This window comes from Festucalex cinctus, chromosome 21 (genome assembly GCF_051991245.1).
Source record: "Festucalex cinctus isolate MCC-2025b chromosome 21, RoL_Fcin_1.0, whole genome shotgun sequence".
In the NCBI taxonomy this organism is placed as follows: Eukaryota; Metazoa; Chordata; class Actinopteri; order Syngnathiformes; family Syngnathidae; genus Festucalex; species Festucalex cinctus.
This window is the reverse complement of record NC_135431.1, coordinates 15212277-15236911: the sequence shown is the minus strand read 5'-3', so window position 1 is coordinate 15236911 and position 24635 is coordinate 15212277. Positions and strand designations below refer to the sequence as shown.

General features: G+C 37.6%; 1 protein-coding gene across 1 annotated transcript; it reads right to left on the bottom strand.

Moving 5' to 3' along the window:
- Window positions 1–47: 47 nt before the first annotated feature.
- Window positions 48–24083, bottom strand: ppp2r5a (protein phosphatase 2, regulatory subunit B', alpha isoform). Its single transcript, XM_077510176.1, has 13 exons — window positions 23000–24083; window positions 9741–9937; window positions 8780–8881; window positions 8464–8556; window positions 6537–6667; window positions 5863–5922; window positions 5567–5675; window positions 4024–4077; window positions 3797–3847; window positions 3599–3718; window positions 3322–3449; window positions 3005–3106; window positions 48–2181 (listed from the first exon to the last, which is right to left on the bottom strand). The coding sequence occupies exons 1-13, from the start codon at window positions 23145–23147 to the stop codon at window positions 2022–2024; spliced, it is 1455 nt and encodes a 484-aa protein (XP_077366302.1). The 5' UTR covers window positions 23148–24083; the 3' UTR covers window positions 48–2021.
- Between the last annotated feature and the right edge of the window lie 552 nt (window positions 24084–24635).

The window sequence follows — 24635 nt, the reverse complement described above, 5'->3', positions numbered from 1 at the left end:
AGCCTACTTGAGGAGATACGAGCATGAGGAAGAACAGGTAGTAAAAGTTTACTTCTCAAAACAACCAAGTGTTTATTTTCTTGTTTCACTACTTCATAATACATCTTAATGAGAGGAAATCTGGAAAATGTTTGTTTCACGACCAGTTGCTGTTCCAGCGCTACGACAGCACTACAGTGAAGTTTGAACAATTCCAGCAAGCAGTGTCACTAATTTATATATATATATATATATATATATATATATATATATATATATATATATATATATATATATATATATATATATATATATATATATATATATATATATATGCACACTTCTGATTGGCCAACTGCCAGAAGCCTGCCAAGTGAGGCACAAGAAACTTAGCTTTACATTTCTCTACTTAAGTTGTCAACCACATGACAAACTATCATCATCATCATCTGGACGTGACAGTAGAATAAAAACGTTTATCTTACTGTATGTTACTGTACATTTACATTAATACTTTGAAACGACATTTAAACTGAACCAACAATGTCATATAGTCAATAGGTCCCCTTTAAAATAGAGTGGCATTGTCCTTTAAAGTCGCCTCCAAACTAGCAGACAAATTAGGGACGCACTGACACCTAGAATAAGTCTTTTCTTCTATTTGATTTGACTCAGGCCTGTATAGTGAAACTGTGGACTCATTAAAAAAAAAAAAAAGAAAAAAAAAAGAAAAGAAAAAAAGAAGAACCTGTCCCTCACTCTTTTCAAACAGTTACGAGTACTCAACAAACTAGTACTAAACTGTATGTTCTTGTACTATGATTCGACCTGGGGGGAGTGGTATCAGTGCATCCCTAATACAAATATAACCACTTGACAAATATACTGTACAATCAAGCTTGCCTGGCATCCCAGCTTAGTCCATTTGCAAAATGAACCGGCAAAAAAAATAAACTTTGGAAAAATATAGTACTGTATGTCTTATTTTCGCTTCTATAATTTTTACAGAAATAACTCAAAGTAATAAAAAAAAAAAATACTTTGCTTCCCTGCCTGTATTTAGACATGAGGGAAATACATCCGATGCTGCACTTCTTTGCATAAAGACTGGAAACGTGATTGGGGGGGGGACTAAATATAGTCTTTAGTATGATTTTAAATAATAATGGATACATTGCAGATTTTGTTTCGGTTTCCAGACTTTATGCTAAGCTAAGAGCTACTTGCAGTATATTGTGTTGAACAGAAAGACATGACAGCAGCATCACAAAATTCCCCAACATGATCCAGCAACTGCCAATTCAATTCCTCGCACTAACCCAGGCTAAAAAAAAAGTGGACATTGAAAGCCCTGTGTCCATACTTCAGTGTAAATACTCAGAATAAAATTTGCTGTGCTGCTCACGTGGTTTCGCCCAGACAAAAAAAAACAAAAAAAAAAACCTGAAATGTAAAACTAACTATGAAGAATATTTAACTCCAAACACCCCGCCCCTGCGAGACCAAGTCATCGCCATCTGATTGGTTTGTGTATCACGATTGTGCCGTCTTTTTGTGTACATTTCGGCGCGTCTCCGAGTGGGTGTGGTCCCGTCTGCCTCTCGACTCCCACAATGCACTTCCCTGCACCCCTAAAGTGTTGGCAGCGACGGCAGTACAAAATAGACATCTTTGTTGAGCAATTCAGCTGGTCGCAAAAACAATCTGGATTGTTGAATTCAAGTCCCCCGCCACGCCCGCCTTCCCCCCCCACCCCGACCACGGGACATGTACACCGAATACAACAAGAGCAGACAAATCAACAATATACTGCCGGTAACATCAAATCTTTTTCTGTGAGGCGTTTAAAGTCACTCAATGTTTTAGAAAATGCTGAGGTGTCGTTTTTCTTTTTTCTTTTTTCTTTTTTTTTTTTTTTTTTTTTTTTAATCCCCCCCCCAGCCCCTTCCTCTCCCGGCAGTCCCGGAGTAGACGACGTCAGTCCACGAAGGGCGAGTGTTACAAGCTGACACCCCGGTGGTCGTTTGTCACGTGGCTTGCTCTCACTGGCTGTCCTGGTTATTATTATTATTGCTATTCTTGTTGTTGTTCTGGAAACTGAGGAGCTTGTGGCTGTTGTTGTGTTCTAGTGTGCTGTTGCTGAGCCTCAGCTCGTCCAGCTTCCTCCACAGCTCGTCGCGCTCCTGCTCCTTCTTCTTCTCCCTGGAAAATAATGACAACGTCAAACCGGAAAAATAAGCTTTGGGCTTTCTTTATCCAGCCCAGTTTATAATAATACTAATACTAATACTACTACTACTACTACTACTAATAATAATAATAATAATAATAATAATAATAATAATACATTTTATAGCTGAAAATTGTTCAATGAGCCAAGTATCCCTTTAAAAACTTTTTTATGCAACTAATTTAATGCCTATGTCAAATTGCATATACACATACAATGCGCACACACACCCCCATACACACACACACACACATACATATATACTATATATATATATATATATATATATATATATATATATATATATATATATATATACATTTCATATATATATATATATATATATATATATATATATATATATATATATATATATATAGAGGCTGTTTACATATGAGGAATGTCAGCTGATTCCAATTTTGTAATTGCAATTAATCATATGATTATCAGTTAACTCACACAATAAAATATCTTTCATACTGTTTTAAATTATCATAAAAGTGGACAAATATGGTTACCACATACAAATGTGGTTGTGCCTTTTTAGTTCATCGATACGAGTAATATTGTAGCAAGTAATTCATAAAGTTTCAATTGCAAAGAGTGTGAAACATTAAGTCAGATTTGTGTTGAGGGAATTTTTCTGCCCCTTGTTGGCATTAGTGTTTCTTGTTGGACATTGGTGACAAAGATTAAATAGGTTTTTTTAAATTCAGAACATACATTTCTTTTTAATCACATTTTGCATTGCTAATTTGTATTATAGTGACTGCCAATGAAAACGATTTAACTCACCTTTGCCGGTCTGATTTATAAGAGGAGGTCAACTCATCAAAGAGTGTACAGTTCATCTCCATCAGCGTCTTTAGCACATTGTAGACCAGAGCTACAATAGTCCTGAAATGTAAACATTTGAGTCTGAATAATATAAACACTGTTAAAGTCACAACTCCATAATTTCCTACGGAAATTCAGCAGTTGGCCTGTAGTTATATTCAAAATCAATTCTACATACAATATAGCAAATATCGACTATATGGGTTATATGTTAACACCTCATGTAAAGTGGCGTCAGGTGGAGTTATGTCGTCTTAATGTTAAAGAGTACGTACGGATTCCAGTGCTCTTTGGAGATTCTGTACAGGCTACAGAACATGATGGGGAGGACCTTGTCGATGTTCTCCTCGATGAGGCTGAGAATGTACTCGTTATTCCAGAAGTATAGCGCTCGCTCCGCTACCTGTCAGGGGCAGAGGAAGAAAAAAATCAGCAATGCTTTTGCGTTTCCATACAGCTGACGGCGATTATGGTGGCTAACAAAAGGTTTCTTACAACAACTTAGTATAAAAAGAAGACATTAAAAAACAACAACAGCAAATACAAATCTACCTGAAAGTGGGGATTGGCCACACATTTGGAGATCTGCTTGAACAACGGCTCCTGGATTTTCTTGAACTGCGTCGGCTCAATGACGTCCAAAATCTCCTCAATCTCACCCAGGAACATCACCTGTTTCGACACAAACACGAAGGCATAGGAAAACCAGGCTGGGCTGTCGTCGCTGAGCGTGTATTTTTATAGGCGCACCTCTTTCTGACTGCACGTCTTGGGCCAAAACTTCAGCAAGCCTCGGATCACCTAAATATAAAACAAGACAACTCACTTGGGACTCCTTTCATGTGAATAATGTATCTTTATCTGGGCTGAGGAGGTGGTTTGTAGCACCCACGACAGATTTCTCTGCAGCTTGACTAATTTTAGCACCCCAGGATAGTGTGTGGAGTGGGAGGAATATTTTTTGTTTCTCTTTTTACCGGTTCAGTTAGTGTTGGATCCTTTTCCAGGAACTGGACCACACAGTATGCCAGCTGAAAGACAAGATAAGTGGCTCCAATTGAGATTCCACGACAATGTTAAACTAACATCAACACACATTAACCAGCTAAGAATGATGACTTTTTTTCTATTGGAGTTTGATAGTTATGAATAAAGACCTCACATACTTTTCTCATTGATTACACTGGTGACACATTTTCATGCAAAGAAAGTTTTATATTCTTTATATATTAGTCAATTTACGATTTGTAATCATAATTAACTCATTTGCTCCCAAAAAACGTATAAATACGTTTTTTTTTTTTTTTTTTTTTAATGTTTTAAGTTTCCCAAAGACGTATTTAAAGCATACAGAAGGCTTTGATGCAGCCTCTCAACTGCAAAGAACGGTTGTAGAAATGGTAGTTATGACACAAACGGCCAGCAGGTGGCAGCAGAGAAAAGGAGATCAGCCAGGGCCATGTTGAAAAAAAAAAAGCTCAATTACTCACGATTCTAAATAGATTTGTGAAAATTAATGATACTTAGCTTTATTCTAATGCTAATTGCTGCAAAACGGAAACAGATAGAAATGTACTTTTTTTCTGGTGAAATAAGAGACTTTAATCTTTCTTTTGATAGGTTCCATGTTTAGATAGCAATAGAAAACAATATTCTGTGGGCCTTGCAAAATCAGTCAAAATCCAGTAAAACAGCCATGAGTGAAAGGGGGTTCCTTCTGTGAAAACTGCTGGGAGCGAATGAGTTAATTGCTTGATTTCCATAGTTAATTTGTGATGAATCTCATGCTATATCTGTTCTAAATGTACAATAAAAAATATTTTTTTAAGTTTTTTATACCTATGTTAACATAAATGCAGACAAACATGGTTAACAAATACAAATGTGGTTGTATCTTTTAATTCATTTATACAGTATTTTTAGTAAGTAATTCATAGTTATTTGAAGTCAAGAAGATATATTAAACAGTTAAGAAGTGCGTGAAACGTGTCATTTTGTTGAGGTAATTTTTCTGCCACTAGATGACATTAGTGTAACAAGAATTGCATTTAAAATTTGAATACCTCTGGACATTGTATTTAATGCTTTTTAATGCCATTCATTGCCTTCATTTCAGCAAAATGCATTTAGCGTAATGACTTTTAATGCTTTGTAATGACCAGTGGAAACCTTGGATTGCTCTTTTCTATTCGCTCTAGTTTTTGAGATCGTTTAAAAAAAAAAAAAAGGCAAAGAATATGCAAGTTATTGGTATTCTGTTTATGCTCCAACTTTGATGAGGCTGTATCTGTCTTTTCAACCATGTCCATACAGTATTAATTCATTTTTGATGCAAATCGTTATAATTACCATTAATGATCATTCAATTAATTGTCAAAAATATGGTTATATCAATAACTAAAGCCAATTCAAAAGAAAGGACGTAATTTTCAGACTCAGCAGCCCATTACTGCTAAACCAGTAAAAATGTCTTTTTTGTTGTTGCATAACCACTAGATGACGTTGTAGAAACATTCTTACCTGAGCATGAAAGAGGGCCAGTCCCTTTGCTGTGTGTAACGGGATGAGCACCTTCATCAGGAACTGTTTGTGTTCTGCTTTCAAAGGCAGTGCAAACCCATTGATGATACTGTAGAGAAGAAACACAGTCGTCAATATACTGATAGGCAAAAGGTGAGGTATTATACTAAAAGGGAAATACACCTTCACTCGACGCGGTTATATAACCAGAAGTCGAGTTCAAATCAAAACAGGCCAAAAATATAGCAGTCTAAAGTTATTTTCAAATACTGTGACTTGAAAGTAGGTTGACTCACCTTCCCAAAATTTCTAGAAGCTCGGCAACTCCGTTGAAATGTTCAGTCTCATAGATGAACCTACAAGTGCAACAAGAAAATTGCTAAATGGCTGATGGAAACAAGCAAAGGATTGACGAATAAGTGACTCATCTCATGTGTTCAGTAAGCCATGCCTACACACTTGTGGTATGTACATCCAGCGCCTGACAACGACAGCACTATTTTTAACCCTGCATGGCAGATGGTCAAAGTGGGTGCATCCATTTTGCCACCATTGCCTATTGGAAATGACATTAAGAGCCCCCCCCCTTGTTTCACTCATCTAAATCCCGTTGTCACGCAGCAACGGGAGCTGTAAAGAATTCAACACGTTGTCGGGAATGTCCGACGCCTCTGCACTTTGTACTTTGTTGTGTTAGGAAAGCAAGATGAATGGCTTTGAGGTGCAATGATAATGCAAAGGCATGGTGATAAAACACATGGTAGGTTGAACTTCAGCACGACGTCTTTAATAGATGCTATCATTTGGATGTTTGTACAAATTAAAAGGAAGGGAAGACTTTGGTTATCTTTGAACTTCCTTTCTTTCCCACATGGCTTCAAATGTAAATGTTCTATTTGTTATATTTAAATTTCTTTTACATTCTCCCATTGAGGCCTAGTAGCGGAATAACAAAACATGTTGAACGCACCGCAAGAAGATGTTGTTAATCTGCTTCCTGATGAAGGCTCGTAACCCGAGGAACTTTCCATAAATCCGATGAAGGATGGTCTTCAGGAAGTCCCTCTCCCTTGGATCCTCGCTGTCAAACAGTTCGAGAAGCTGTGACGACAGAAGGAGAGAAAAAAAATAAGAATAGTCCAGGAAAATGTAAGTTTGTGTTCTGATTTTGTTATGATATAACCACATAGCGAAGAATTTGGTAACGTGTCATTATAATAAAGATTTAAATCAAACAAAATCACTTCCATACGAAGTAACTGAAAATGATTTTTTGGAGAAATGAATTAACACACGTTCGGTTGCACTCATTTTTGTCGGGCTTGTACAGGCACCACATGCCTTCCTATTATAAAACAGGAAGTGTGCGCAACAAACGCATTGAATACACCTGCCATGTCACATCTATTTGCAGCATTACATGTGATGAGTCATCATTAGGAGGCGTGGAGTTCAAAAGGAAATTTTAGGCCTCGATCTTGCAGTTAGCTTGTCATCAGGCTTTATAGTTAAGCTCGTATACATCCTGTGACTGAAATCAGGCCAAATACAAGGCAAGGAAAGAAGATTTAAAATTCTTAGTTTATTTCCATATTGCATATACAGGACTGTCTCAGAAAATTAGAATATTGTGATAAAGTACATTATTTTCTGTAATGCAATTAAATAAGCAAAAATGCCATACACTCTGGAATCATTACAAATCAACTGAAATATTGCAAGTCTTTTATTGTTTTAATATTGCTGATTGTGGCATTTTTTAAACTTGGTCTGAGGAAATATTCTAATATTTTGAGATATGAATATTGATATTCTGAAATAATGAAAATATACATGAAGGCTATAATTTTGTATAATTACAATTTAACACCATCCATACAGTATATCGCCTTAACCTGTAGAATTGAGAGTCACGGGTATTAGGTTGAAGATGTGATTGGGCATGGTTGGCGACTCTCGGCTCCGTGGATATAATTCATTGGAATTTCATCAAACTCAAAATATTACAAATTTTAAAATTATGCTGATTGTACGACACTTATTTTTGCCAGAAAAAAATACAGATTAATTAAAATGTAAAAATGAATTTCAAATACATAAAAAAAAAATGTATAATGCAGAATTATATATATATATAACATATTGCGCTTGTGGAGTTAAGCAGCAAAATCCACCAATTTTGCTCTATTTCAGGGGGCGGCCATTTTGTGACCTGTGGTCAACCGAAAATTACATCAAAGTTGCTGAGGTAACGACCAATCACAGCTCACCTGTTTTCTGAGATTGTTCAGTCATGATTGATCGTTAACTGAGCCATGAGTAACTATGTCGTCATTTTTAATTGACAGCAAGTGGCAAAATGGCCACCTAATTCAAATGTGCACTTAAGAAAACATCTATATTCAATCCCAGGACCATTTTAGCACACAACTCTTCAGCAGAGGTGCAATTTTCTCCGCGGCGATTTTATACGTCTTTGTATGAGTACTTAAATGAACCAAACTGCCGGACTGATGTATTTTTTCCCACGTTGCACTTGCCACCCAAACCTCCATCCATCCAGCCTGTCAATTTGCTCCCAACCGCAGCCCTCTCATCTCATCCTAAAGAGCAAAACAACAGGCGGCTATTTAAAGCTCCCCACGACACGCTCACATCATGGAAAATCAGTCCCGGCACCTCTGATGCAGCCAAGCCAACATTCCAAGCCCCTTTGGTTCCTGTGGAGCTGCGGAGTGAGGGACTCCTGGCCTATAACTACAGTGCAGATAGCTCTTACTACAAATTCCTTTTTTTTTTTTTTTTTTTTTTTTTTTTTTACAAACTTAGCCAAGAAAGACAATTCTATTTATAAAACAGTTGACTTTTCAAATGTAATTACTGACTAAATTGCTTACCTGGAGTACAAACTTCTGATCGATGTAGCGTTTCGCAATACTGGGCTGGAAATCCGGATTCTCAAGAAAACGCAGTAGAAACTCGTAGACAAGCTGAAAGATAGGATAAAAAAATAAAATAAAACACACACAACTAAATGATGCACTTTCTTGATTGATTTCTCCCCTTGTGGGACTCGCTACAATGTCAGTGCAGAGATACGACATGCTTAGCATCAAAATTTATTTTTGGGAATTCCAAAACATCTCTTCAGCCCCTCCCACCGAGGATGCATTTCTACGGAGACATAGAGAAGCAACAAAATCATATCCTTACTTGGATATGCGGCCAGGAAGCTTCTAGAGTGGGCTCGTCCTCCTCCGGGTCAAAATCTGGGTTGTCGCTCGGAGCAAGTGTACGGAATATGTTTGTGCAGATCTGTGGAAATAATGACAACTAATTATTAAAAAATATGTGTTTATATCTTCATTCTGTAACAGTCAGTTGTTCAAGTCAAAAAAAGAGATAGCTCAACTGTTCTATTAAAGAAGTGTGGAATTGATGATGTAAACATTTTGACTGGAAAACACGTTTGACTATATATACAAGTACATTTTAATATTTAAGGTTTAAATTAGTTTGCAAATAATCATTTAATTCAAACATACATGCATTTTCCCCCATAATGTTACAAGGTATTGACTTGTACATGTGCAAGTAAAAAATAAATTAAAAACTAGCATTTAGCCTTCATTATACTAATATGTTTGAAAATTAAGTAAACATTTTTCATGTTTATATATAGTAAATATTGTTCATTCATGCGCAAGTTTTTAGCATTTAGCCTACAAGTACGTGTGAACGTATTTGCAAATACATTCGAATGCATTTGCCAGTCAAAAATGTTTGCTCCACATTGACAGTTCCACACTTCCATACAATATACTTATCACAAAATAAATACATACATGTTGAAACACAAACACATTCCTAAATTTTAGCTAGACTGGACATGGCACAATGGGGGATTTTTAATAGCTATGGGAACGTATATCCCATATACTGCTGACATGACAGATCTGTCTAGACAGTAGTCACATGATCAGCCTCCATTTTGTAATCCCCTTGAGTGCATGGGGTGTTACCTGCTGGCTCCTAATAGATACAAACCTCAAACTTTATAGTGGGACAAAACAAATGTGTACGCTCCAACTGACAGAATTTCCTCATTTAATTAGTATTTATATATTCAAGCAAGGCATCAATTAACAGTGGCCCTTCAGCACAGTATACTGACCATGGTGGTGATCTCAGGGTATGCGGATTCAACAAGCACTCCTCTGTTGGTGGACACATAGTCCACCAGCTCATTCAGAGTGGCCCTCTTGATCTCTTTGCTCTTCAGGTCCGTCACAGAGTCCAGGAAGTCAAAGAGCATGCAGCACTGCTGGAGTTTCTGGGTGAAAAGTTCCTGCTGCTCAGTTGAGGGTGCGTCTGAAATCACACAATGGAAAATTGAGCGCAAATGAAGGAACGTCTTTCTTGTACCACAGACAAAGCCCACATTTATTCAAAAATGTTGATCCCCCACCCCCCACCCCACCCCTCCCATTTTTAAAACATGACCGTTTTGTTTTGGCAAAATCATAACGAATTAATGGTTGTCTTTAAAGCAGAGAGATCAATAAAATCCTCTCCTCACCCTCTCTTTTTATTTGGTTTTCACGCCCCTAGTTACATGGGTGTTCCAACCCTAAAAATGCAAATGCAAAACATAGTTGGAAGAACACAGTGTTGAGTGGAAGATTGCTGAGTACATGTGTGGTCAAGTTTGCAATAATTCGACTTATAGGAGGACTCAAAAGTAGGGATAGACCGATAATCGGCCCAGCCGATAATCGGTGCCAATATTTGGCATTTTGACAAATATCGGCATCGGCCATTTTTTGAATCTGAAGTCCGATAAAGCTGGTATCTCACTGAGCGGTAAATACTTACGAACGTAGCGAATTTGGGGTTTTCATCAGGAATTGTAAGACGTTCACAGACAGTTTTTACTTGTCGTAAACACATTTGGAACATATTCAGACAATTTTTCACTGCAAAGATCTTTTGAAACGTTTCATGAACCCTAACAAAAACCCCAAATGAGCTACATCCGCATGCCTTTGTCACTCACTGATATGCAGGGAACTTTTCATTTATGGATTGATTTCAATTTCCGCTTTATATAAAAATAGGAACTCCCTACAATTTTTATTTAAAAAAAAAAAATAATAATAATCAAGAAATTCTGTTGAAATTTTAGAAAACTTTTACAGTAGAAATCTTTAGGGATCTATTTACTAGCCTTATATTTTTTATGTATTTATTTATTTATTTTAATTTAACTTAAGACATGCTAATGACCCTGGAAGCTCACTGCAATTTTTGCTATAATTTTTTTAAACAAATCTGTCAATATAGTTTAAAAGAAAAAGTTTTTTTTTTCCCCCTATTATACTGCAAATGAATATCGGCTTGAAATATCGGTTATCGACCTCCTTGACCACTAATAATCTTGTATCGGTATCGGCCTTGAAAAAAAACATATCGGTCTATCACTACTCAAAAGTATATTTGTATTTCAGTTAATTTTGCAAACAACTATCAGCTTACCTCTCGGTTATCGACATCGGCACTTTCTAAATTATTCGTTTATCGGTATCGGTTGAAAATAGTATTATCGTGCATCCCTAGTATATACAATACATTGTTATTCATACTTCTGAAGACATTGAGGCACAAAGAGGCAGTCTAGCCATTTCCAGCTTTGACTGTAAAGCCTTTTATGGATTAGACTGTGAGTACGTCCATGGTTATTAAAGCTGTCCAACCCAGCCAAGCTATTAACAGCATTTGGAAGCCACCCAGACAGGCACACTGATGTTATGTTTGGGCACAGCGTAGGTAATCACTGTGGCCACGGGATAGCATCCTCCTGAGAGGAGCATCGCTCAGGGTTCAGTCACTTTGTGCAAGGTCAAACCCTTCAAAGTTGAGTTGAACGTCCATATTCGTGCATCCTATAACTAGGGCTAGGCGATACGGGCAAAAAATATAATCTCAGGAGGACCAAAACTGCCAGTTAAAAATAAATGACTAAATAAATAAATAAATAAAAGTAAAAATAAAAACGGACATAAAAAATTATTTAAAAAATAAATAAATAAAAAATATAAATGGAAATAAAAACCACAAAATATATACACATTCATAAATAAAGTTAAAAAAAGATAAATAAATAAATAAATAAATGTTTTGTAAATGAAATAAAAATATATATATATATAAATAAAATCAAATATCAATCAATAAATACAAACGCTCTGCTCTCACAATTATTTCATGCTGCAGACGCTCTGTCAGTATGAAATGTTATTCAAATGAGGGGGCGGGGTCTCGGGTTCTAAGCGTGTCTTGGGTTGGGCTATGCTGTTGCAAACTGCCTAGAGTGACCGGGTGGCGGAGAGCTCCAGCAATGGACGACTACCTTGTCCACTAACACCACCAACTTGTTGTCAAGCAACTCAAGTTGCAAGTTAACCTATAACTATGATAAGTATGGATTTAGATCAAAGTCAATATCGCAAAAATAAATTCACATTGGGTTCACTAAGAATAAATACAACACTAACCTATGTGTCAAGCTGCAACCTTTATTCTATTAGAGTGATGCAACTAAACTACTGCAACTATTGTGTTTCAGATCACAAAGCCCTGTTTGGAGAAGGGGGGCAGCTGGTTTTGACATGTGACAAAGCACTACTTAAGCAAACTGTAAGGGTCACACTGCTTCCATACTGGCTTTAGGAAAGGTGAGATGACCTGAATGTGTTTTTGCTACAAACATAACTGGTGCACAATTTACATGTATAACCAGAAATAAATGTGTGTAGAAAAACCGTATTAACATTTTGCAGGGGAATTACATATTTGTGTAAGATTAATGGTTAGAAAGAATAATTCTAAACTAGATATTGTACAAGATGAGCATTCCCATCGCAACCTTATACCAAACTCAACCTTTGATTTTTTTTTTTTTAAATATAGATTTGACACAATCTACAGTATTATTGTCTTCTCGTGAATATGCTGCATAATTATTCACAATTACTTATGTTTATTCATGAGATGACAGATTTAGCCTGCTGTTTTTCTGCACACAATTACCACTGGCAATAGTCGAACTTAGATTAGACATACCCCACTTGTGTTTGAAAACCATGTGTGGTTGAAGTTGGGTTTTTTTTTATGTCTCTCTAGACGACTTTAGAGTCTAATTCTTTTCTCCTAAAATGTGTTGCTATTTTTGCCATGTAGATACAGATGCATTAGTGCACAAACTCCTCAGGGTGCTTCAAAAAGAAAACAGATTTCCATTTGAGTTCTGTTCCTGTGCATGTGTATAAAGAAAGGAAGGACACATTTGCGAAGACAAAAATATACCAATTAATCCAGTTAGATTGAGTCTGGAACCGTACCAATAACAAGCCATGTAAATTTTGAATACGTGATGAGGTCACACGAACGAAGCACATTTGGCGGCCTGCACAAGACGTTGGTATTTCCACAGCATTTGGTTGCACATCACCAAGTTGCACAAACAAGTCCTCTTGAAAATAGTCACACATGTACATGATACTTCATAGGGACAACCTGTACTAATCAATTCAGCATCAGGTTATTTATCAGGATGATTTGGACCGAATGTATGTGCGTATTGGCGATCATAAAACAACAATCAACAACTGAACTCCTTGTTCCTGTTTTCATGACGCAGCATGTTTTTTGTATACAAGTCAGAACGTGTGAGGTGAAAGACTGAAGTATTTATAAGAAAACAACACCGGTCATAAACTGGAATGGGAGGGATAAAGATTGTGAGCTACTTCTGCATTGATATTTAATGTTCACAATTCACTGCAATGTATTTTAGGAACAACAGAATAGTGCACATAAAATGGATCCGAAAGAAATGAAGAATTTCCTCTCGTAGGTTTTTTCCTCATGTCAAGTAGTACAAGTGAGGCAAGCAACCTCAGCAAAATATTTGCAGCTTGGAAACGCATCTCTCTCTGGGTAAAAAAAATTCCAACTTATTGATAAATCACATCTTTTTCAAGGTACAGCATAAATGTGAACGATGTCTTTGGTAGTGTTAAGTGCAGCTAATCTTGCCATTCCCTCACTCTGATTCATCTATCCTTCCTCCCATCCTTTAGTTTTTCCTCTGGTCTCTTGAGGTCTCCCTAATGTGTTGAAATTTTAATGTATCTAGGGTTGGTGAAAGATTCTGGATTAGTAACTGTGGGTGGAAGGTGGTGTCTGGTTGGTGTTGGATTTCACTTTGTTTCCTCTTTCTTTCCTTTGATCCTTCCACTGGTCTCCTGACAACTTCACAACTACGGCGGGAATCTGAAGTATTTGGTTAAGGTGAAGGATCTTGGATTTATAACAGGTTTCCGGTGAATTAAAGAGCACAAACATGCAAAACAAAAGAAAAAAACTCACTTCCTTCTGTACCTTGTCATATTATAGATCACAAAAAAAATCCACTCAAAAATAGCAAAATTGGATACATGTGGCATTATTATTGAAACATGTCGCATGTTAGCAGAAGTACAGTGACTATGTTATGCAACAATTTTCCATTTTAGCACCCTGCATTTCAGTAACTCACTGCAGCAGAGGTCAACCCCCATGGGAAACAGATATTCAATACGCCGATGGTGCATTTGTAGCACGGTGGCTGTTGTTGTTACAACACAGAGACATGCAAAAACCAGATCAATCTAACATTGTAGAAGAGCAGGTCACATTATTTCCACCAATATCAATATATAACACCTGCAAGACCTTCTGTCAGTCGTTCGTTCTTCAAGCAGTGAATTTAGCATTATTTTTCTGTGGTTACCATCTCTTATGCTCGGGCTGTGCAATTAAATGAAATTCAATTTCATTTATTACACTCCACAATTACAAATTTAGCATAGTAGTAAACAAAAATAAAAGATTATTAATACTAAATTTGAGTTATTTCAATTTATATATTTGGAACTTTTTTTCCATTTTAAAATGACTAATTTAATAAATCTTGTTTGGTCCAAAAGTAACTTGCATAATTATAGTGTTTCAAAGAAATGTAGTTGTCTCTATATTTTTTCACGTTTAAACATTTTCTTGTTTTGTACCGAAAGACAAATGGTTGTCGTACTCGTGATTTCAATTATTACCAAATTAATCGTGGTGAATGTTTTCTTCATAATCGAGCAGCCCTACTTTATCATATGCCTGCAGTGTTGTTAAAAGTTTTACAATGGCGACACATTGAATCTGAATCTGAATCAAATTAACAATATTAGCTGTGGGAACAGTTGCACTTAAATTACAATACCAGTAGTTTGGGAGTCAGCCAGCATAACAGAAAAGATTGTCTTCGTCTATGGAGGTTCCACTATATTAGCTTGGACCTTTTTATTGAAATTGACCAACAAGCTGAAGATTGTAAATGTACAGGACATGCTTTGCAGAACTCAGGAGCATTAGGGGAAAAAAAATAAAATAAAAAATAAAAAATAAAAAGACTACTTTGAGTTGTGTTTGGCACAACTTATAATAACCAGTTTGTACTGTTAACACGGAATAAGTAGTCACCATGATGGCAGAAACATTATTCACAGTTGATATGGAATATACAACAAATATATTTAAACATTAAGGAAACTTAACTCCACCATGTAAAAACTCCTTGACATCAATACCTCCAAGTATCTATCAACATTTCATAGAACTAACCTAGCAGAGTGAAACCAAAACAAAAGTATGCTGGTCTCACCTCGGAACAAACTATTTTTGTCTTGCCCAAAGAGGACTCCAATGACACAATACGCTATTTTGTGCTTTGAAACAATGTTTGGGCCATTCTATATCGTTTCTGTTGGGCAGGATCCTTGTACAGTATTGTCCAAATTTGGTCAATTTCATATTTTTCACAAGTCTGCCAACTACTAATTAAAGTGTTGAAAACAGCTTGAGAGCAAATGTCAACTCCATGGGACACTTCAACTCTGAGAAGACGATAATTTCCTAGTTTGACAACTCCAAACTACCTGCTAGAAAATACCATATTTAATACACTTTGGTGCGATAAACCAATGAGTATGAATCCAAAGAGCAAATTGCAACCTTCCCTGTAAGGTCATACAATGACAGCAGTGCGACTTGCTCTACATTAAACTGCAGTGCAGCTACATAATAAAATCCATAATGTCAATCCCTAATCAGTTTCCACACACGATTTGATGCGGAAGATCAGAGTGACAGTCTTTAGAAAGCTAAGCGATACCACAAATGGACGGCATCGAGTTGCTGTACCAGTTGGATGGGATGTTTGTAGTTGATCAAAGAATCTCCTTCACGTGTACAGTGTGCACATTGTAAGCATGCCGGTGCAGTCAGCGTTGAAAGCAGGTTAAAGGGTCAGTCAGACAAAGAGCAAGAGCAGATGAATGGTACAGTAGACACTGAATGGAATTTGAAACGCATGTCACGTCAAGTTTTTTAACTCATTCACTGCCATTGACGAGTATACTTGTCAATTATGTTTTTTTTTGTTTTCAATGGGCACGATGGGGTAGCATCTGATTAAGGCACTGTATTGTATTCCCACCATTAAAAACGGATACAGATGTAAGACATATACAGTATCTGGCTAGGTCTCAAACACATTCCTATAACAGTCTGATAGCTTAACACCTCGTGGTCTGGCTTGACATAATCCTAACGGTCTCATGAGGGCAAATTGACACTGCTGCTGTCAAGCTGCCAGCACTTGTTTTTATTTTCAGGGAAAATGGAGCCACTAAGAAGATGAAAACTGAGATTTTCTTAACTGGCACCGAGGACGAGGAGTATGCCTCGTCCTTGACATTTAAGTACCGTTCAAAAGCCCCACTTTATGAGGTTACATGAAAGAAACAGTGAAGAAGTCAAATTCAAATGTCAGACGCCCTAATTAGGATTGAAGGAAAACAAAGGCACGGTAATTAGGAATACTGTACCTGGGATTCCTTCATGATGAGTGCACACAATATTCATTATTAAACAAAAGTATGTAATAAGCTCAGATTTACTATGGAGTGCACATGAACTATAGGGCCCACCTAGCCCATTCCACCTCCTGTATGCTTCTTAGGAGACTGCAACTAATGTTCAGAATGGCAGACCATCAGTAACTAGTTTTGACGCAAGCTGTAACAACACAGTAGAACGTAAACCTGGACAAATATGTGGCCCGGGGGCCACATCCGACCCGCCCACTGCCGCTGAGTGGCCCCCACAGAGACCATAAAGTCAAAATACAATGTAAAATTTGGCTTATATTTTTTGAAAGTTGTACTTTTATTTAATACACAAGTGGACATTAGTGCTGTCACCATCGAATTAATCGATTAATCTATCATTTATGAAATTGATTAATCAACTAATCAGATTCATTTAAATTTTGCATTAAAGTGTATTAAAAAAAAAATTCCCCCTCATTCCTGTTTAATAACCAGTGATTGGTGTTTACTTCGGGGGGTGATGTATTATTTTGTTACCGGTTCCGTCGTTGCTTTCCAAAGTAAAATCAGATGTTTGCAAATGTCTTATTTTGATTAAACACAGAAGATAATCAATCTTCGCTCATGAAGGACGACAGAAATCAATGAACAATTACTGTTGATATGCTGAAATCGGAGGATTTGGACAAAATGGCTCCAAACAATACAATTATTAACTCATTTGCTCCCAATAACGTGTAAATAAATTTTTTTTAAATGTAAGTGTCCCAAAGACGTATTTATACGTTTTTTTGTTTTTTGTTTTTTATGCTAGAGCATACAGAAGGCTTTGATGCAGCCTCTGAGCTGCAAAGAATGGTTGCAGAAATGGTAGTTATTACACAAACGGACAGCAGGTGGCAGCAGAACAAAGGAGATCAACCAGGGCCATCTAGAAAAAAAGCTAAATTACTTACAATTTTAAATAGATTTGTGAAAACTGATGAAACTTAGCTCTCTTCAAATGCTAATTGCTGCAAAACGGAAACAAATAGAAACATACTTTTTTTCCTGATGAAAGAAGAGACTTTAATCTTTCTTTTGGTAGGTTCCATGCTTTTATAGCAATTGAACACAATATTCTGTGGGCCTTGCAAAATCAGTCAAAATCCAGTAAAACAGCCGGGAGCGAACGGGATTGCTTCTGTGAAAATGACTGGGAGTGAATGAGTTAAATTAGTTGTCGATTAATTTGATAATTGATTACTTGTCGATTAATCAATTAACTTTGACAGCTCTCCTGTACATTGCTACAACATGCACCCCTAATAATAATCACTCTCAATATTATATTTCCCACTTATCTTGGCCGTCCTGACTAAGAATGGCTCATTTGAGAGGCAGTTCGTCCACAAAATGAATGCACAAATTTTGAATATGCAAAGATGCTACTTTTATGAGTGCTTATAATTCTGAACCAACTTGAATTGTCATGAGCCAGCCGGGATTCCACCCAACAGCAAAGATGAGAAGTTTGCCATTGCTGAAAATTTACCAACTCTAGTCTGTACAGACGAGACTAAACATGGCGGCGGTGGTGTTTTAAACTAGATTTTTGATTTATTTTATTCGTTTTTTAGAATAAATGGGCCCTACTTGTTTAATGTAAACAGCAGCAGAATACAACTGAAAGTTTTGATGTGTTGGGTTAGTTCCCCTTTTTGGTGTGGTCAACATTTCTGATGCTGCATCATGATGTTAATTAGACACGTACTTCTTCTCCGCTATGCGGACCAGGCCTATTATAAGATTACTTTGACATACACTTGCATTTTAACCAACGCAACTTTTTTGGGGGAGATTTATGGTGGTCTTAGTCAGCCTGTGCAGCCTTCCGGCAGCTATTTTTGTTTTTGCAGTAGTAAATACGCACACAAAATACTCAAACCAATCAAATCGTTTATTCAAAGCAGCTTTGCCAGTGGGAGTGTGAGAGGCAGGCAAGCTACACAAATGCATCCATTTACATCTTCCCACAACACATCTTCCACCAACACAGATAAGGAAGCAATTCTATTAAAAAAAAATGTTTGGGGGCACAACTGAGCCTGCCAAAAGTCATGATTATGACTTTCATTTTAGTACATAATACCGTTGCGGAGCGATGCAGTCAGCTTGTTTGACATCATTTATTGACTGATCTCCTGGCAGACATGATGGAAAAAGACTATTTGGTTCTCGCTTGCCAATCAATGAGCCAACAGAGTAAAAATGTGTTGTAATAAACTGTCAAAACAAAATTTGCAAAACATTTAGTAAACAATCATATTTATGTGACCGAACCATTGAATCACATCATCACATCACAGAGTACAGGTGTGGCAATGTGTGATAGTAATGCAACTAAAATGAATAAATTAACACATTAATTTGCAGTGAAGCTGTCAGCTTCTTAATCATCACATCCTGGTGTAAGATAAAAGTCACATTTGAAATCAAAGATTGGCTAAAAACAGCCCAGCAACAAAAAAAAATATTAACCTACATTTAAGAAGGCTGTATTTTGAATATAAACCTTTTCCTGATCTGCTCTGAAGGTTTCTGGTTGCCACAGCAACCATGATGGCCTCTGAGTGACTCATCTTTTCGGTGTCTATCACACAACGGGAGCTCTACGCACCCCAACCGCAGGACGACTGAAGCATCTTCTTAGTCCATCATTAAGGACCCAAAACCTGCCATCTAAAGAAATGTCCTTGTCACTGCAAGGTTACAATAGTAAACACAATAAATACTGTTGATTCCTAAGTATGCCACTTAAAGGGACACTTTACTTATTGATCCATTTTTAGCAGCAAAAAGTTGCTACTTTTTCAATAATTAATTTGGTGACGTGATTATTTTTTTATGTACATTTAATAACTTTTAAACCGATGTTAAAATGAATCGAACGCCGGCATGTTTGTTACACGTGACTAAATAACCCGGATGTTTACGTCACTAGTGTGTAAACGCTACACTATGGAAGCACTATGCAACGCAGCCGTGCATCTAGCGTCAAACCCGGAAGGATTAAACCTTATCGCTTCGAGCCAACACGACAAAATAACACTACCGAAGGAAAGTCTGCCTTGGATGTGAAAGTTGTGGCGCCAGATGGTCTTTTCGGGCACAAAATAAACTTTAACGAACGAGTGAATCAGGCGGGGGGGTGGTGCGGGAGCTGCACAGGAATGGACAATCCGCTAATGAATGTGTGCTGTCTGGAAATGAAAGAACTCGAGGATCGGTTCCTTGCGGACAATCTCAACTGCATCCTGGAACATCAGACATTCAACATGGCAATACTAAATAGACATTCTCAGGATAGCTTTGGTTGCGATGAAAGATGTGAAGAAGAAAAGTCTTGGAGGAGCAAATATCCAACAGGTAAAGTGACACACAGTACGAGCAATGCAAAACGTGTGGAACTGACGAAATATTTCAGGAAAAAGAAAAAATAGTAAAATTAAATGTATCGTCGTTACAGCACCCAACCTCCCCTAGCTGTTTTTTTTTTCTTTTTTGCGTAGCGTCCCACTGCGGTCAGGCCAGCCGCCACTCGAAAAGACGAAGTCAAGCCAGCCGCCCCAACGATTGTTAATACTGTGCATTACGGTAACGTGCCGACGTGCCCCTGCGTTGGCCACCTTCAAATGAATTATGAAATAAAACAGTCCGTGCAGTATAATAACCAATGCCCCCCCACCCCCGAAACATGCCTACCTTTCGCTTTAAATTTGCTTCGCTTCTCCGAGATCTTTCAGTGGCCGTAGTAAGACCTCGATTTGTGCCGGCTGTTGTGAGAGTGAAGGCTCCGTGTTGCTAGCAGTTGCGGCTCCTCCATCGGCTTGATTATTTCCCACGTCTGGTTCTTTAAAGATACTCGGTACTGCGTTGGGCTTTAGTATTAGGCGTGTGGCGTACCCCATCTCAAATTGTAACATATATTCGAAGTCCTCATGCCTGAAATGTTCGCTGCGCGCACGCCTACTTGCCCTTCGGGAGGTTGACAGCACTTAGCAAACAAACCATTGTCTACTCAAGTAGCTTTTTTTTTTTTTTTTTTTTTTTTTTTTTTTTTTTTTTTTGGGGGGGGGGGGGGTCTCGCGGGTTTTTCCTTGCCGACGCCTTGCAAAATTTTGCAATACAGTAAGGCATAACTGACGTTTGTGTCTTCCTCGTTGTTATGTCTGCGTGAACTACTGTTCCCCAAGCGAGTATACACACTAGTGACGTCACCACTTGGGGGCGTTGCAACACGGAAGTACTTCTATGTTGAAAAAAGTTAAATAAATCAATATAGGAGTGTATTCTTCAGCTCTTATGCATGTTTCGTAGCTATACTAACTATTTACTGCCAATCAAGCCATACATGTAAAATTAAAGGAGCCTTCCTTTAATGGTTGATTATCCCACTATTTAAAAGCTTTTAATGCAAAGGGCTACCACCATTGATACACATTTTTTAAATAACCAATTTGCTCAAATTCCCTTTCTGAGAAGTATAAAATATATAGTAGAGTCAATGTTTACGAAAAATGATATCATAGAAACATTTGTGTATAAAAAAAAAAAAAAGACAGCTCTAGGGTCACACAACAGTTATCTCCATCAATGAGGTTATGCTAGTTTGAAGTTTGTTTGTCTGTAAACAGAATTTTCACAAGCTGAGAAAAGAGGGCGTAGACTGCAGAATTGACAATTACTGTGGCTGTACAAAAGGCAAACGTGACTGCCAGTAGTAAAGTGTGTAATTATGGTATAACAATGATTCATTAAACACATGCAATAGACCAGAACTTTATAAAAGTCAAACAATTTGAACAATGGACACAGAAGTAAGTGGTTCCACTGTCAGTCAATATATTAAACCTTTTACCTTTGCCACATTGCGACACCGGATTCCAGTTAAGGTAAGCCATTTTAAACTAAAAAGAAACTTTTCCTTTCATAGAAGCTGCCGTTAACATGGGCCACGTTTCAGAAATTGACTCCGATGCCCTGTGTTTGGAGACACACTCCCATCACAATCATTTCCAAACGCAGCCTATATTATAAAGTAATCAGCAGCTCATGCTTGAATTGTTTCCATCTGTACTGCCAGACAAACTTTTCTCTTGGTCTAGTTTTTTTTTTTTTCTTTTTTTTCTTAATTTTTACTTAATGTTAGAAGTTGTCTCCAGTCCTGTACCTCAGCCCCAATTTATTCTTCACTTGCTGTGCCATCTGCTCGCTCACTCTGTGTGATGATACACATGATCAACTCATGGCTCAATATCAAATCATCTGGCAAGCATAATGCTGAACTACTTTTGAACTAAAGTCTCCTTAGGTCATGTAACTTTTGGTATAAACCTTTTTATGTCTTTGGAAAAAAAAAAATTCTCTAAACAGTAAACCATTGTTGAGATTGGTCCTCATTTTCAATTTCAAAGTCAATACTTTGACGCACGTTACTAAACTAAGACTTGGTGAGGTACACTGACCTTTTCCGTAGCAAATAAAGATGGGTCCACTTTAATTTGATGTTTTCTGACTTTTTATATCTTCGCGATATTACAGCTCGCAATTCTCGAATCGATTCAATAGGCAGCCGAATCGATTTTTAAACATCAATTTTTGATGAAAAAATATTCAACAAAACGTCTTACTTAGGGTTAGGATTCAGACCTTAACCATGGAAGAATGTTATATTAATGGAGCATTCAGCCATAATATTTTATTTCAATGCTGTTCAAACATGAAACAAATTACAACCTATAAATTCGTATCGGGATTAATCGGTATCGAATCGAATCATGACCTATGAATCGTGATACGAATCAAATTGTCAGGCACTAGGCAATTCACACCCCTAATGATTATAAAAAGGGACAAAACATCCAAACCAACGGCGCCATCGTCAATGTTACACCTTTTGCTAGCAGCTCTTCTGCAGACTGACCCATATTCAACACATGTAAATATACAATATAATAATACTAACAGTGATATATATTTTATCCTCTGCCTGCGAGATAGTGGCAGGGATAAAAATGTAATGCTCTTCCACTACATTTCAGGAAGTTCAATGAACCAAACGTAATTGGCATTTTGTTGGAAGGTGTGCCTTGAGATTTTTGTAATGTAAAGTATGCACCTTGGCTCAATAACGGTTATAGAACACAGCACTACAGCTAGCTAGAACTAATTCAAAGCAACAAGTGGCCCTTATCTTCCTTTAGTGGGCTTGCCATTTTTAATCTGTATGTGTGCAAAAAGCACTTCAAATTACACGTTCAGTTTCACACGTTTGGTTGGATAAATAGTGTTGGAAGTCAAGGTGTGATTCAGAGTAGTGGGCATAACGTGTCACAGTGATGGCCTATTTAAATCACCCACCAGACATCCATCATCATCATCATCATCATCATCCTCCTCCTCCTCTTACCTTTGAGCTGAGGCAGCGACGAAAGCTCCACCGGGGCGATCTGAGTCCTGTACTGAGACGAGCTGGGTGACTTTCTCTGTTTCTGGGCCTTCCTCACCGACTTTCTCGTAAATCCGTCCACTTTCTCGGCTGCAGAGATGGCCGACATTTTGATGCGGGTGCCGACAAGAGCCCCGAGGGCGATCCGCCGTAAAGCTCCTCGTCAGATTCGCAAAAACAAGGTCTTGTCCTCGGTGTGTTTTTTTTTCCCCCCCGCCCCGAGCGTTCGCATCCGCACAAAAATGTGGAGCAACCTGCGCAACTTGACGCTCGCCACCTGTCCCAAAAAAAAAAAAAAACTGCGACGTTACTCAGCGTGACCCGACATTGCTTGTTTGAGGACGTTTCATCTTATGTACGGCTCGCTGTTTTCTGGGCTCAATCTTCGAAATACAAAAACTACAACTCGACATAGCCTCTTGGTACCACCAACAAGTCACTCGCCTGTATGAAAAATGGCCGTGGACTTTCTGCTTACGTTGTTTTGCTTATAAGATGTTGACCTTTTCACCACAAATCCAATCGTATTACCTCCATAAAGTTGTCGAGAGGCGTGAATGTACGCGGCTAACTACTATACTGTACGCTGGTAGCTAACACGTACCTAGCATGACTAGCTTGTTAGCATAGCTGACTTTAGACGGATACGGGAGAACATTGCTCCACCATCGAGATCAGAGGCGAAAAAAGTAGTAGCTCCATGTAAATCCGCGTGGGTCTTCGCATAAGCAAGCAATCCAAAAAAGAAAAAAAAATCAATGTTCACACACAGGCCGCTTTTTTTTCAGGCTGGCTTTACAGCCACTATTTTCTCTCGCTGTCGATGAAGTTCAAATTCCCTCTACGCCTTCAACACTTAAAAGTTAGCCGCCTGCCCAGTCGTGTCACGAGGCATTAGTTACGTCCCCTATCGAATCGACGATCGTACCTTTCGGTATCACCCGCTAATGTGAATATTTTTCTTCGATGTGTCAAATTACCAAATGTCGGTAGCCATAAACAACCCCAGCACCACCGCTGTGTCGTTGTGTTTCGACCTACAGTACAGTTAGGTAGACTGCATCGCCTGACGGGTTCTTGATTGACGTCCCCAGGAACCAATCACGGAAGAGATTGTACAAAACAGGAAACTTTTTTAACCAATAGGATAGGATAACGAGCGGACATTAACACGTGACACGTGAAAACAAATACAGTAGGGACAATAAATTTCATAGCAGCTAGACATGAAAACATGATCATCTTTAAATATGTTGTATTATTCTTGCATTTACATTGAAATTTAATTTAAAATCAAAATAAATTTTATTTGTTGTAGTACTGTTCTGTTCAGTTGCAGCGTTGCACGACGGATTTTAGATTGACGTTACTACCAACCAATCAAGCAAGACATTATGCAAACAGGAAACTTTTTTTAACCAATTGAATTGTACAAGAGGACCTAACTTGACACGTGAAAACAAATTAGTAGCCACAAACCACAGTACTCTGCAAGTAGTACAGATTATTTCACAAATTATTGTTATAGTCCATTATCATAGCAGTTTAAATGGAAATGTTAGTACAAAAATTAATTTAAGTTAAAAAAAACAAAACT

Bases quoted from the DNA above. Each gene is read 5' to 3' on its own strand.
- ppp2r5a (XM_077510176.1), bottom strand. From the start codon at position 23,147: ATGTCGGCCATCTCTGCAGCCGAGAAAGTGGACGGATTTACGAGAAAG. The intron at 8,882-9,740 runs GTCAGTATACTG...TTATTTCCACAG, and splicing joins ACCCTGAGATCACCACCATG to ATCTGCACAAACATATTCCG. The intron at 3,848-4,023 runs GTAAAAAGAGAA...TTTTATATTTAG, and splicing joins ATCCAACACTAACTGAACCG to GTGATCCGAGGCTTGCTGAA.